Genomic DNA, 15,380 nt, shown 5'->3' with positions numbered 1-15,380 from the left:
GTTTCTACAAAAACAAGGTGTGTGCATAGGATCATGTATAGCATCCTTGTTGAGCGATTTATTTCTGGTTGAGTGTGAAAATGTGTTGTTAGCCCATCTGGATGGCTGCCATGTTTTAAGCGTGGTGTGATATGTGGATGACGTTTGTTGCAACTTCATGTGTGTTTTCGAAGTGCGCGCACCTTTAATCTCCTTATCTGGCGATCCTTCAGAGCTTCAGATTGTCACGACTAACACACACTCCTTCCTATCTTCCTGCCACTAGGCTACTTATAAATACCCCCTACACCTGTGAATAAACATTCATTTTTGGTTCTACTGACCAGGGAAGCAGCAGCGTTGCTGCTTCCCTGGTCTGGCGTTACTGCAAGCATGCCATGGCTATGCTACAGTGGTGACGAGGATGGACATCGCCCATGCAGTGAAAGTCGACACTGAACAGGAACCCACGCAGAACCGAGATACCAAGGCCATCATGGCTCACCACCTTCCGGACTTCGAAGAAGACAAAGATAAGTGGCAGCCATACCTTATCAAGGTAGAAGCATACTTCGAAGCTAATGGAATTGAAGACTCGACTTAGAAAAGAGCATTGCTGGTTGCCGCTTTAAATACGCATACGATTCAAGTGCTGGCAGGAAAGGTGGCTCCGCGCAAACCAAATGCGTTGACGTATGAAGAAGTCGTCAAAGTTTTGAGTGAGCATTAGAGTCCGAAGAGACACGAAATCACCGAAAGCTTCAAGTTCTTCAGTATTCCTGGTAGACATTCGCCGTATAGCTGACAATTGCAATTTTGGAAGTGCTTTGGATCGCATGCTACGAGACCGCATTGTGTGTGGTATACGGTCAGAGGCCCTGCAGAAGCAGCTACTGGCAAAGCAGGAATTAACGGTACAAGACGCTGAGACAATGTCCCTTGCAGCTGAGGCTGCGGATAGTGGCGTAAAACGCATGATCGGACGGGCAACGACACCAGTGTTAAAAGTACAGGCACATCAGAAGGAAACTCTGCTAGACGAGAGGAGGGCTGCTGTACATCAAGAATGCTCAAGGTGCATTAGTACGAAACATAATGATGCATGTTGCTCCTCGTCTAACGCTCGTTGTTACCGCTGTGGACGACGGGGTCACTTCGCAAGGAAATGTAGAAGCCGCGGGGCTCGAGAACAAGGCATAACGAGGACGGCGCAAACTAACGCCCTCTTGGGGATGGAAACCTCAGCAGACCAGGAACACGAAGCCGCCCACATTTGGACTTTGGTATCACAACGAAGAAGCTGTCTGGAACCGCCGATCCACCGAACATTTACTTGGGGCGGTGTGCAGCTGAGCATGGAAGTCGATACCGGGTCGCCCGTTTGTGTCATTCCGCGTCACCTGTACGATAAGCATCGCGGGCAATGGCCGAAACTGAAACCGTCCAGTCTGAATTTATCCTCTTACACAGGACGCCTTCCAGTATTTGGGGAGCTTGGGCTTCAGGTTTGTCATTAAGGGGCGACAGTAAAGTGTGCGCTCACCGTGTTGGACTGTGCGGGACCAAGCCTCTGCGGTCACGCTTTAATCCAGCAGCTGAACAGCATATTCCATGACTACTACGACGTGTTCTCCAAGGAACTGGGACTAATCAAGGGTCCTCCAGCCAGCCTGAACGTGAAGGAAGGCGCCATACCCAAGTTCTGTAAGGCCAGACCCATTCCATACGCGCTACGCGAGCGAGTGTCACTTGAACTAGACCGTTTAGTTTCTCTGGGCTTACTGTCGCCGGTGGCACACACTGAATGGGCAACGCCCGTAGTCACAGTGCTTAAGAAAGACGGCGCAGTAAGGACCTGCGGCGATTTCAAGGCCACAGTAAATCCAGCGTGTGCAACTGAGCAATACCCATTGCCAATCATTGGGGATATGTTTGCCCAACTACGCGATAGGGACTATTTCAGCACTCTGGATTTACGGGATGCATACAGTCAAGTGGCGCTAGATGATGACGCGAAGAAAGTTTGCGTCATTACTACGCCAAAAGGGCTATTTTGCTGCAACAGGCTTCCTTTCGGGATAGCCTCTGTGCCCGCGATATTCCAAAGAAAAAATGAATGAGGTTTTGGCTGGCCTTCCAGGAGCACAGGCTTATCTGGACGATGTGCTCATTTCCGAAAGAGCGAGTGACAGTGGTGAGAGGCTGAAAAACGTCTTAGAGTACTTCCGAGAGCATGGGGTAAAGCTAAGGTTCGATAAGTGCAAGTTGCGCAGTCCAGCAGTAACTTATCTAGGGCATCGCATCGATCGCGATGGGCTTCATCCGACAGAGAAAAACCTTGACGCTATCATGCAGGCACCCAGCCCATGTAATGTCGGCGAGCTACATTCGTTTTTGGGTATGGTTACTTTTTACTCGAGGTTTCTGCCCAACATGTCAACCACACTTGCTCCATTGCATCAACTGCTTGAAAAGAATGCACGCTGACAATGGAAACAGCCTCAAGAGCATGCATTTGATCGTGCCAAGCAAAACCTTAAAACAGCCAAGGTTCTCGTTCATTTCGACCCTTCAAAGGAACTTAAACTTGAATGTGACGCGTCTCCGTACGGTGTGGGAGCCGTCTTGTTTCACACGACTGGTAACGATCACAAGCCCATCGGGTTCCGCTCGCGATTAACGCAGGCGGAGCACAAATATGCATAGCTCGAGCGAGAGGCACTGGCACTGGTATTCGGCGTCACGAAATTCCGTGACTACCTTCTAGGTCGGGAATTTACCTTGGTGACTGACCATCAGCCATTGCTGGGCCTGCTGAGATCAGACAAGCAGACGCCCCCAATGGCCGCCTCTTGGATACAACGTTGGGTGCTCCACCTGGGAGCCTACCGGTACCGGCTACAGTACGCACCAGGACGACAGATGCTGAACACTGACGCCCTGAGCCAACTTCCGCAGCGGTCTCCACAAGATGACGATGACGGTGAGCCGCCCGAATATGTGCTGTCGCTGAACCAGCTGAATTATGGCGCCGTGGCAACGCATGAGCTGAAATCATTAACGTCTTCTGACCCTGTCCTGGTCGAGGTCAAACGGTACATACTACATGGGTTGCCCAGAAATGCTAATGGAATGACCCGGGCCATACTGCCGTTTTTTTACTGTAAGCTCGAACTATCCATAGCACATGAACTGGTGTACTGGGGTAATAGGGTCATAATACCGACCGAAGCTAGGGAGTGAGTGCAGCACCTTCTACATGAAACGCACCAGGGTTCACCGGCAATGAAATCTGTCGCTTGTTCTTTGTTCTGGTGGCCAGGCCTCGACAGAAATATTGAAGAGTTGTCTGCTCAATGCCAGAACTGTGTGCAAAATCTGCCGATGCCAGCCGCGGCCCCCTCCGTTAACTGGCCTGAAACAGGCAAAAGGTGGTCTCGTATTCACATTGACTACGCGGGTCCGATCTGCGGAAAAATCATACTCGTAGTAGTCGACACACATACCAAATGGCTCGAAGCAATACCTTTGTCGCACACTTCAACGCAGACTACCATTAACTGTCTACGTGACATTTTCAGCAGGTTTGGAATACCCCGCACGATCGTTTCTGACAACGGAACCCAGTTTACCAGTCAAGACTTCGCGTCGTTCTTGACAAACAACAACATTGTGCACCTTCGATGTGCTCCATACCATCCCCAGTCTAATGGTGCGGCAGAAAGGGCAGTGCAAACTATAAAAGATCGCCTTCGAAAAATTAGGGAAGGGAACCTGGAAGAGAACCTAGTACGGTTGCTTTTTAACTACCGGAGGACTCCGCGAAAATCGGGTAAATCCCCAGCAGAGCTGCTTTTGGGCTATCAAACACACTCACGCTTTCCACACATGCTTTCCTCCAGCACTACCGGGACCAATAGAGAACAACGATGACTGGCTGCAACTACTTGGAAGTGAGGTGTATGCCCGCAATTATGGCGCGGAGAGCAAGTGGATGCCCGGCCATGTGAAGACGATGTCTGGAGCGAGAATAGTGACCGTGGAAACATCGGACAGAGTCGTCCAGTGGCACGTAGACCTGGTGCGCCCGCAACCAGAAGCACCAGAGGATAACCCGGCAGTAACTACAACCACCACACATTGCAGTAAGCCAGACCAAGCAACATAACTACAGCATCCAGAAACGGTGAGCCCAGATGAAGGCATGACTGCTCGGCACACCCCAAATGGCACCGGTCCCCCGATCTTCCGGCACCAGATATTCCGGTGGCCCCGTTGAATACAGGTGTCGCCCAACAAACGCCATGGCTATGCTACAATTTTCCGATTATAATAGAAAAGACAGACCAATCTCTTGACGAAACAATCGGGAGTATTCTAAGAATATTCGAAGAGTGTTTAAACCCCCTAACTTTGACCCATGAACTGCCTCTGGGTGAAAGCATCCGTTTCTTTGACTTAAAGGGACTATGCAATAAATTAACTGAGATTACGTAAAGCAGACGAGAGATAGGCATTTCATCACTCGTCACCCCAGCGCAAGAATTTTTAAGCTAGCATCAATAACACCGAAGATATAGACGATTAAAAATTACGCTCCTCCTCTCCCCCCTCAACTCGTACACGCAGGGCACCAGACAAAAATAAAGAAAACAGCTCTGGGACTGGGCCCCGCCCATGAATACATCATCCGCTGACGTTCCTTTTGCAACTTCCTGTTGTCGCTCCTAGCACCCCAGCAGCAGCGTCGGTGGCGTGATTGCGGCGCGCGTCGGGTTTCTTTGCTTGTCGTCTGTTGTAGTTAGCAGTAATGGACCTGGACCTCGAGGCGCGACTGCTCGCTCTTACAGCCACGATGGGCATCGAGCCCTATGCGTTCAAGCCATACCGGCTGAACGCCAGCGACGACAGTAGCGACTCGGCGAGCCACTGTGAGTGGCTCCGGAACTCTCGACAGAAGGAGGCGGCAGAGGAAAATTCAAACCATATGCGCGAAGGCAATGCCCTGGCTCGCGCTTGCCCGAGAGGGTCACGCGGCGGCACGAGCAGACGATTTTCACGGCTACCGGAAGTGTTCCCGTGACGTCGTGGCTGCCGTGGCTCCAGCGAATGAGAGCGTGTGGTGGCCTGGCGGCGTCATGGGTACAGTGACGTCTTTTTTTCACGATTTTAGTTTCAAAATCGGTCACTACGAGCACACACCAATCAGCCCGCGAATTTTAAAAAACACGGTTTTTAAAAATTCATAATAAATTGCCGGCTCAGTTCCGAAGGCTGATACTTGGTGTGAATGCTTCTTAGCATCATTTTATTTATTTATTTATTTATTTCATAATACTGCAGGCCAATGCTTGGCCCAAGCAGGAGTGAACATATAATGTTACATAACCAAAAGAATAAAGTTATTCAATATTAGCAGCACACGGAAACCAAAAGAATAAAACCAAAAGAATAAACTTATACAATGTTAGCAGCGCACGGATACTAAAAGAATAAACCAAACGAATAAACTTATACAATATCAGCAGCACACGTATACAAAACATACATATAATCAATATTAGCAGGTAAATAGACGATTTAATTTTGCGAGGAAAAAAGATTCCGGTAACGAATTCCAATCTTGCACTGTTCTAGGGAAAAAACTATTTAAAACTGTTAGTTTTGGCGAAAAGGGGAGTAAGTGAATGTTCAAGAACGTTCCGAGTCCTTCTCACTAGAGGACGCTTAATGCACTCCGGAAGCTTCAGTTTATTTTTACCTGTTAAACTATTAAACAAGAATACCAATCTATTAATCTTTCGGCGGACTTCTAGTGTAGGAATGTTATTTGACATCATTAACTGCGATGGAGAGTCTTCCCTTTTGTATTTTCCGTATATAAACCTAACCGCTTTCCTATTTACTTTTTCAAGGACCATTATGTCCTTTTTCGTGTACGGGTCCCAAACGACTGAGGCATATTCAAGTAAAGACCGCACACAAGTTTCGTAAGTCAATTTTTGCATGTGTGCTGGGGCAGTTTTTAGCTTTCTTCGTAAAACCCATAGCTTTCTCAATGCGGCTGTAGAAATATTAGTAATGTGTGACGACCATTTTAACTTACTGTCAAGTGTTACACCTCTGGCATCACCTCTGGCATCACCTTTCCGCTCTTCACAACGCTTACACAGTCAACTCAGCTTCAACCGGATATATGGGAAGACCCTGTCGTTTAATTCCTCTGCATTACCTAGAGCAATAAAACTCTGGAATGATCTTCCTGACAACATAATCTCTTTCATTGATCCTGGTGAGTTTAAAAAACATCTATGTATTCATTTATTGCCATAGTGATGTTCGAAATGTACAACAGTTTCATTTGTTCTTAACGTTGTTTCGTGTCTGATGTTATTTTAACTCGGTTTTGTATAAATTTCGTGTTCCTTTCTTGTATTTGACTTGTACCGCGTTCTTGCACCGATATTATGGTTTTTTTTTTTTCCATCTGTATGTACATCTGTATTTGCCCCCCTCACCCAATGCTCTTCGGGGCCTGTGAGGTACTAATAAATAAATAAATAAATAAATAAATAAATATTTATATTGCTCAACTTCCAAAATCCTATTACCGCGAATAAGGTAAGGCAGCAAACTTGGAGACTTTTTTCTAGTTATACGTAAGACAACAGTTTTTTCACTATTAAGTTCCATATCCCATTTAAGACACCATTCTTCAATGGCAAAAACTGCTTTTTGTACAGAGCTGTGGTCATATTCGGATGAAATTTGTTTAAACACAACACAGTCGTCTGCGAATAACTTAACAGAAACATCTTCAGGTACGACCGCAACTAAATCATTAACATATATTAAAAACAACAATGGCCCAAGCACACTTCCTTGGGGGACTCCTGATTGAACATTAACAACACTTGAAGCGGTCTTATTAATTTCTACATATTGCCGTCTGTCTGTAAGGTATGCTTGAACCCACCGAATGATAAAAAAAGGCACACCCATACATTCCATCTTATAGAGAAGTTTACCATGTGGCACCTTAAGTTTACCATGTGGCACCTAAGCATTGAAAACATTTACAAGTGACTTATTATTCATTGCATAGTCCCTTTAAGCCTCTGGTTTAAGAACAACCATACCTGGATTTATGATCCCAGGGGAAAGAATCCACTTCTTCCGTACGATTCGGCACACTTGAAATTAGTGAAAAGGGGTATTTCAAAGCTTTCCTTTCGTAATGCGTTGAGCAGGTCGTGTTTTCACACAGTTGAGGAAAGCCTAATGAAACAAACTGCCTGTCTTGGCACAGCTGGCTACCCCAGTGATTTGCTAGTGTCACTGGCGAAAAGTGGTAAAAGGCGGAAGGTCTGAAGGGTACCAATCAACAAAAGGGATAAAGAGATGAAAAACAAAATGTTGTGGTCATCCCTTATCTGCATAAGATCTAGTACAACCTTAAGAAAATCAGAAGAGCAAGGTTTCAGGCTAGTTGGTAATGCATTTAAACGAAGAAATAGCGCGATGAAACACGGACACACGAAGAAACGACAGACACGAGCGCTGACTCACAATTGAATTTTTATTCTGATGAAAAGATGCTTAAATAGAAGGCATGAGAGGGTAGGCAACAGGGCTGCTGCAGCGATAACCAGCAATCAGTATGGTCACATCACAAGATGGCAAAAAACAGGAACAAAAGAAAAATAAGCGATAAATAGACGGTGCAAAGAGCCACGAAAAAATGGTCAGGTAACAATAACAAAAACAAAACCAATGAAAAATTACCCAAAAGGGCAGGGAATACGTTAAAACCATGAAGGACACAGAGGGGAATATACAAATGAATACATAACAGATAAAGGTAAAATCTTTAAGAACGTGCCCAAAAAGAGGAAATTAAAAGCGTTAAAATCTTGTAAGACGCTGCGCAGTATAAAACAAGATAAAGGCAGTACCAATAAGGGATCACTGAATCATTCAGCTGTATCTGGCATTAAGTTGTGAGGGTTTCTTCGTGTGTCCATGTTTCATCGCGCTGTTTCTTCGTTTAAGATAATTGCCAAGAAGGCCAATGTAAAGGTGGTGTTTTCAGCCCCAGTAAAACTTAAAGCTGTGTAATGCGACAAATCCAATGAATAAACCACATCCTGGATGCAAAATCAACCATCAGAATCCTTTTGTTGCATGTGATCAGGATGTTGTTTATGAGATTAAGTTACCGTGTGGAAGCAGATATATCGGCCAGACCGGTCGTTGTCTTAACAAAAGGTTTCTCGAGCACAATAACAATGTAAGTTCCAATACATCAGGATTTCTGGCAAAGCATTGCCACCATTGCAATCACAAACCTGCCTGCATACCTGACCTTCATGGCTGCAAAATACTGGCACGAAACAAGTGCACGATAACAGGAGAGATTATCGAGGCCAGGGCGATAGCAAAAGCGGGGGATTCATGCATCTGCACGCAGTCCATTCTTCTTTCAGAAAAAGAGATGGAATTCTTGGATATGCGAAGTTAAGCGGTGATTAAGCATGCTGGCTTCTTATCCACCTTTTATGCGGAATTTTATATGCTTTAATTTTGTATGCTTGTGTGCTGTGCTGTATATATTCCGACACGCTTCTCAATAAAATTTGAGTCGCTAGTTCAGCACTTGTCCCCTTCTTTATATCAGCGTTTGCTTGTGCGCTGCCATTCCATTAATTTGGTAAAAAACTTCGTGCCCAAGTTACATGTTACATAAACAGCCCAACCACATCAAAACAAATGTGGGAGAAGGTTCGAAAGCTAAATGGCAGCTACTCCCCATTCATAGCTCCCCTCCTGACAGCCCCTGGTATAAGCCATGAGCGCTGCCTGCAAGGGCGCAAGAAAATTCGTGAGAATGAGGGTGAGGGAGGAAAAACATGGTGAGGTGAGGGCGAAGGAGAGAAGACATGATGAGGTGAGGGTGAGGGAGGGCAAGATGCACTATCTGAGGGCGAGGGTGGTAGCCCGAGCCTAACTCCCAGCTAATATTTTTTGTCTATGCAGCCCCTTATGGATTCCCATTCTAAAGCGCTAGTTATTAGAAAGAAGGTACAGTACGGAGGTACACGAGGCGAACACGAAAGACGGGGAGCCGCACGCCTTCTCCGTCGCCACGATTTACTACACCACTGACAATGCTATGCCGAAAAAAAGAGCTCTTCTAACTCAAAAAGCCGATTTTTAAAAATTGTGTAAAGTTTTAGGTGAACCACCCTGCACAGTGTGTGCTAACAATGAGGCACTGGTCAGACCGTGCGGGTGGCCGCCGGTCCAACGGGAACCGTGGTATTGCAGTCAGCATTTTCATTATCAGCCCCAAGCCAGTCAGAACATCAGAGTGTATAGTAAAACATGTAGAAATTATGCCTTTAAGGCTGTTGAATTCCCAAATTCTAAGCGTTGCTTCCCGGAACGAAGTCCGATTTCAGCTCAGTGAGGTTTCAAAGAACTGGCTGCAGCGCAAAAAATGCTTCTGCAAAATTCCACTGTCAAATCAAAGCCTGTTGGCGGCACTAGTGTTGAATTTTTCCATTCATACTTTGGGGAGTTAAGCAGAGTCGTATCTTTCTATTTTCGCTGGAATTGCTGTATAGGAAAACGGTGCTGCAATGGGGTGGGCAAAGCTAACCATTGTAGTTTTACTATGGAAATAAAGCAGCAGCTTAACCACATTGGTCTGAATCAACTCTCGCTCCGCCTTGTACAAGGTGCTACAAAAGGAAAAGTTAAACTGCTCTCCAAATAACAGGAACACCTTTTGGTTTATTTCTGGCGGTGAGACGTGTGACCACGTAATCGCACGTCTGATTTTATGAACCAAATTTCTTGCAAACATCTCAGGGAACTGACACTCTGCGTTTGGGTAATGCATAGACGTGCAAGCAAGAAATAATGGGCATTTTAGCTCGGAGTTAACCATGAATTATCGTGCGCTAGCACCATTAGTCCTGGTTTTGCATGGTGTACCTTGACTTTCTATGCTTTTGCTTGACCTGAACTGGCTTACTTTGGTTGATATATCATATGATGTAAGATTGTGTGCTAATGCATCATTTTAGACTTTTACTGCGGTAAATTTGGTTAATTCTCTACATTCACAAATCCATAGGAATCGTACAGTCCAGACTCAACGAGTTAGTGATTACCATGCATTATTCAGCCCGAATGCTGTATTTTAGTGATCCATTTGATCTCCAAGTGGCCTGAATAGTTTTTTTATTTTAAGCGACAACACAAGAGCCTCACTACAGTGGAATGCCGGCATCGCACTGAGGGAAGACACTAGTGAATAAAAAGTTTATAGCTCGGGGAGCGGGATCCGAACCTGTGGTGGCGTTAAAAATCAGTTCCGCTGCCATCTGCTTCAGACCACTAAGCCATCGCCACAGCTTTTTTAAGCACGGTATTTATTACATTGAAAATATTTTCTATTTACATTAACCAACTTATTTAAAAACCTTTTAGGAAATGCCACAAAACACATTGCAAAAAGACAGAGCAACAGAGCACTAGACGCGAAGTAAGGCTGAGCACATCACCAAGAGGGAATGCCACTCTGATTTAAAGTCGGTCGGTTCATACACTTCCCTCAGATGAACAATCAGTTGGGAGAAATCTTAACATTCTGCCTGTATGAACTGCCAAGTAGAAAGTGTGCGTGTTCTAGGTCTTCTACTTAATACATCTGGGACTGGGACTCTATGGCTAAACGCGACACGTAAATCTGCTCACGTACTCTCAGTCTGATTCGACGCATAGCTATGCGCTCTGGCGGAGCGCATTCTGATACTGCCCGTCAGCTTGTGCGCTCCATCCTCCAGCCAGGGATAGTGTACCAGGCCCAATTTCATCTCCTCACCCGTCAACAATGGGACTCCCTTGAAGCAATCAATAGGGAGACTATGCTCCATAACTTATCTTACTCATATTACACCCATACAGATTCTGCAAGAGTACGCTCAACTTAATACATTAAGTGGAATCATCGACCAGCGTAAGGCAAACAGAGCACGCAAGATATTGCTTCAGGTTCATCGTTTACAAACTCTTCCTCCATGGTCATACTGTCAACTTACAGACAATCGCTTCTCTGCTTCGCCGCCGATATCAGCCGCGCATCTACCTCCAGGGTGCATAATATATACCGACCCCACACAGCACTGCAGGGAGTTACTGCAGCTTACAGTCCCTCCCATCCTCATCTTAACTCCTGCTCTATATATAGCGCGGATACTTGCACCCCCCTTGCCTTGGAGCTTCACGCGATACACAGTGCAATTGCTTCCCTTCAACTCGTACCTACTTTCGGTATTGTTCACATTTACACTGACTCCCTTGCCGCCCTAAAGCAGCTTAAGGCTGTCCAGCGCACATTCCAAATTACACAATCCAGTCGCCAGCTCCGCAAAATGTACCCCTGTCCTGTGCATATACACTGGATTTGCGCGCATGCTCACGATCCGCATAATATTCATGTGGACGCAGTGACACACCTTGACACATCGGACATCCCGCCACCTTCCCCTCTTCCCCTAGATCAGTTCCAGTCCCATGTTTCCGAGAAACCAACTTTGTGTCAGCGAACACGCGCTCCAATTTCTCTGTTTTTGTACCCTCTCCCCCATAGTCTCACTCGGGAGGAGGAGGTATCTGTGGGCCGGATTCGGGCAGGAGCAGCTGACTCCTTCTGTGCGTCATTGGTGGCATGACAAACGCTTAGAACTGACTGACAACTGTCCCCATTATGGTGTTGCGCCTTAACTGCGATGCAAAACACTTGCTGTGGACTTGCCCGGCTACAGCCTCTGTGAGACGACGCTTCCTATAAAAGGTAGGTCTGCGATGGGACACTGAAGACGATTATCGCAAGTGGACTCTGGATAATCGTTTTATCGAGAACTTTTACCACTTTTTAAGCGAGGCTTGTTTACACCCCTTCTAACTTTCTCTCCCTTTCTCATTGTGACTAACGGCAAGCATCTCGAATAAAAAAAAGCTGCTAATCAATGTCCTCATCTTCGCCACGTGCCCGCATTCGTTTGTGTCAAATTACCAGTCTCCCATGTTGTAGTTTGAAAGAGCAGTCTTCATCATCTTCCATCCGTGCGCGTGAAAGGGTCATCAGATGAGCATGCAGCAAACCGCAAGAAATGGCGGGAGATTAAAAGCAGTGAAATTCAGAAGACCTAACGCTATCGCAGTGTCATCGGGAAATGATAATTAAGCGACCTACAAACTTTCCTTAGTAGAATGCATCTTGAAACCACGCAAAAAAAGACAAGAGACGAGGAAGAAACTAACAGGACAGAGTGCGGAACTTCAACTGGTTTATTACAACAGTGCATCACGTTTATACAGTCATCGTAATCACATTGTAACATGACAAACAATCATCACGTAACCATTGTGTGCAGGCATGTACGGGATATCATGCAATCTAGATATGAATACTCCTTATCAGATAGGTTTACCGAGGTTTTGCTGACACACGAGCCGGATTCCTTCTTGATACAGTAGGCCTCAGACTTCTCTGCTTAGTTCAGACCTGAACTTGTTCAGGATAGTGGTATCACGGAACCGAGGCGTGCAACCACGGCAGTGGCCACAATGGTCGGCCACATGCCCTCCCCCCGCCAATGCGCCTACTCAGGAGCACCACGCAGGAGTATTGATACGAGGTGGCAAGCCAAGGGACAGGACGACATGATGGCAGATGAAAATTGATTTAATGGCTCAGGGCTTAGCGCGAGCACTCCGTCCCGCACCACTGCCCTCTTCTTCGTCTCCATAACATTACCCGGGTCCTCCGAGCGATCGTCCCGATTGATTGCTGGAATTCTGAACGGTCACGTGATGATGGTCATGACCAGAAAGGATAGAAGATGAAAGGCTTGCCACCAAGATGAACAAGATGATCTGATGAACGACTGCCCCCGGAGCTTCAGGTCCAGCAGTCGGTCACCCACAGCTGAAGGTCAAGGGTTAAGGAATCGCCGGACAGCTTGGGCGCGGGTACAGTCTTAGTTCGAGCCGTCGTCGGGTCTGAATACGTCTGGTCTTTGTGTCTTGTGGTCGGGGCTGGAGACGGGGCGGGGGAAAGCAGCTGGCCGGTTCTGGTCAGGTCGAGCTGGGGTTGAGCCGGGCGGCGGAGTACAGGTCCTCTCGGCAGATGACGAAGGCGAGCAGAAGGCGGCAACGCTCCAGGGACCAAGAGGACGATGAGGAACCCGCACCTGCACCACATGATACGAGGTGGCAAGCCAAGGGACAGGACGACATGATGGCAGATGAAAATTGATTTAATGGCTCGGGGCCTAGCGTGAGCGCTCGATCCCGCACCACTGCCCTCTTCTTTGTCTTCATAACATTACCCAGGTCCTCCGAGCGATCGTCCCGATCGATTGCTGGAATTCTGAACGGTCAGGTGATGATGGTCATGATCAGAAAGGATAGAAGATGAAAGGCTTGCCACCAAGATGAACAAGATGATCTGATGAACGACTGCCCCCCGGAGCTTCAGGTCCAGCGGTCATCCACAGCTGAAGGTCAAGGATTAAAGAATCGCCGGACAGCTTGGGCGCGGGTACAGTCTTAGTTCGAGCCGTCGGCGGGTCTGAATACGTCTGGTCCTGGTCTTTGTGTCTTGTGGTCGGGGCTGGAGACGGGGCGAGGGAAAGCAGCTGGCCGGTTCTGGTCAGGTCGAGCTGGGGTTGAGCCGGGCGGCGGAGTACAGGTCCTCTCGGCAGATGACGAAGGCGAGCAGAAGGCGGCAACGCTGCAGGGACCAAGAGGACGATGAGGAACCCGCACCTGCACCACATGATACGAGGTGGCAAGCCAAGGGACAGGACGACATGATGGCAGATGAAAATTGGTTTAATGGCTCGGGGCCTAGCGTGAGCGCTCGATCCCGCACCACTGCCCTCTTCTGTCTTCATAACATTACCCAGGTCCTCCGAGCGATCGTCCCGATCGATTGCTGGAATTCTGAACGGTCAGGTGATGATGGTCATGATCAGAAAGGATAGAAGATGAAAGGCTTGCCACCAAGATGAACAAGATGATCTGATGAACGACTGCCCCCCGGAGCTTCAGGTCCAGCGGTCGGTCACCCACAGCTGAAGGTCAAGGATTAAGGAATCGCCGGACAGCTTGGGCGCGGGTACAGTCTTAGTTCGAGCCGTCGTCGGGTCTTAATACGTCTGGTCCTGGTCTTTGTGTCTTGTGGTCGGGGCTGGAGATGGGGCGGGGGAAAGCAGCTGGCCGGTTCTGGTCAGGTCGAGCTGGGGTTGAGCCGGGCGGCGGAGTACAGGTCCTCTCGGCAGATGACGAAGGCGAGCAGAAGGCGGCAACGCTGCAGGGACCAAGAGGACGATGAGGAACCTGCACCTCCACCACATGATACGAGGTGGCAAGCCAAGGGACAGGATGACATGATGGCAGATGGAAATATGATTTAATGGCTCAGGGCCTGGCGCAAGCACTCCATCCCGCACCACTGCCCTCTTCTTCGTCTTTGTAACAATATGTTTCCCCCTGGTCTGAATAACTTTGTTCGTGCGTCATGCTAAAGTAGCAAAAGAGCGCAGTGCACGAAAACGCTGCCTCTGCCATGACGTCATTCATAAATTCTTTTTCTGCCAAAATACTGATGTTACAGCAAAAATAACTTTAGTGTTGGCCTATTGGATACTGTGTGCATATTACATAAAATAATCACGCAAATTAAAAATATGAAATATTTTGGCAGTTTGATGCCTCGTGGAATCATCACCCTTATGTATTTTTGCGAACTGCAACAATGCAAGTGAAAATTGAAGTGCGTAAGCATGCCTGCAAGAGGAAATACTGGGAAAACATGCCACGAATGGCCACGCATCCCCCCGCTGCGCTCGGGGCTGCCGCAGGACGATGGAAGCAAAGCTACGTTTGCAACAGTCGACTTCCAAAGCCATTCGTTACACCTTCCTCTCTCTTGGCCCAGGCCTTTGTCATACTGCGCAAGGCGGTCAGTAGCGCTCTGGAGGTGCCGTTCCAGTACAAAATTGGTCGGCGACGAGTAGCGCAACATGCTCAACGCGCGCAGGCATCTCGTCAGTTGTCTGCACGAGCCAGCGCGAGAGAAGTATACACACACACAGCAGCCACGGCACAACCTGGAGGCAACAAACGGGCGCCTTCCGCGGTCCGCAACAATCATCCATGCTGCTGCTCGCCTGACGCCGACGAGCTCACTCACCGGCTGCAGTGGTAAACTCCGTGCGAGGGTGCTGCCCACACCAAAGTACTACTTGCACATACCCAGGCTATGGCTATTGCACACTGGGTTCAACTCGCTCAACCACGGCTAATTCGGCCTGGGGCGCGAT

At 47.7% G+C, this 15,380-nt stretch overlaps 1 protein-coding gene and 1 long non-coding RNA gene across 3 annotated transcripts; one reads left to right on the top strand and one right to left on the bottom strand.

Moving 5' to 3' along the window:
- Positions 1 to 343: 343 nt before the first annotated feature.
- LOC144122161 (uncharacterized) lies at positions 344 to 6,847 on the top strand. 2 transcript variants are annotated; one of them, XM_077655737.1, is made up of 3 exons: positions 344 to 1,683; positions 2,747 to 2,962; positions 3,882 to 6,847. In XM_077655737.1, the coding sequence occupies exons 2-3, from the start codon at positions 2,821 to 2,823 to the stop codon at positions 4,145 to 4,147; spliced, it is 408 nt and encodes a 135-aa protein (XP_077511863.1). In that variant the 5' UTR covers positions 344 to 1,683; positions 2,747 to 2,820; the 3' UTR covers positions 4,148 to 6,847. The 2 variants fall into 2 exon arrangements, with proteins under 2 accessions (XP_077511863.1, XP_077511864.1); XM_077655738.1 differs by lacking the exon at positions 344 to 1,683 and having other exon boundaries at positions 2,323 to 2,962.
- A 5,474-nt stretch (positions 6,848 to 12,321) lies between these two features.
- LOC144122163 (uncharacterized) lies at positions 12,322 to 13,613 on the bottom strand. The gene is made up of 2 exons (XR_013312822.1): positions 13,481 to 13,613; positions 12,322 to 13,244 (listed from the first exon to the last, which is right to left on the bottom strand). It is a non-coding gene; the product is annotated as an uncharacterized LOC144122163 (long non-coding RNA).
- Between the last annotated feature and the right edge of the window lie 1,767 nt (positions 13,614 to 15,380).

This window comes from Amblyomma americanum, chromosome 2 (assembly GCF_052857255.1).
Source record: "Amblyomma americanum isolate KBUSLIRL-KWMA chromosome 2, ASM5285725v1, whole genome shotgun sequence".
Taxonomy (NCBI): domain Eukaryota; kingdom Metazoa; phylum Arthropoda; class Arachnida; order Ixodida; family Ixodidae; genus Amblyomma; species Amblyomma americanum.
This window is presented reverse-complemented; position numbering and strand designations above follow the sequence as displayed.

Coding starts and splice junctions, on each gene's coding strand:
- LOC144122161 (XM_077655737.1), top strand. CDS start 2,821: ATGGCCGCCTCTTGGATACAACGTTGGGTGCTCCACCTGGGAGCCTAC. Junction 2,963..3,881: donor TCCACAAGATGACGATGACG/GTGAGCCGCCCG, acceptor GCTTTCCTCCAG/CACTACCGGGACCAATAGAG.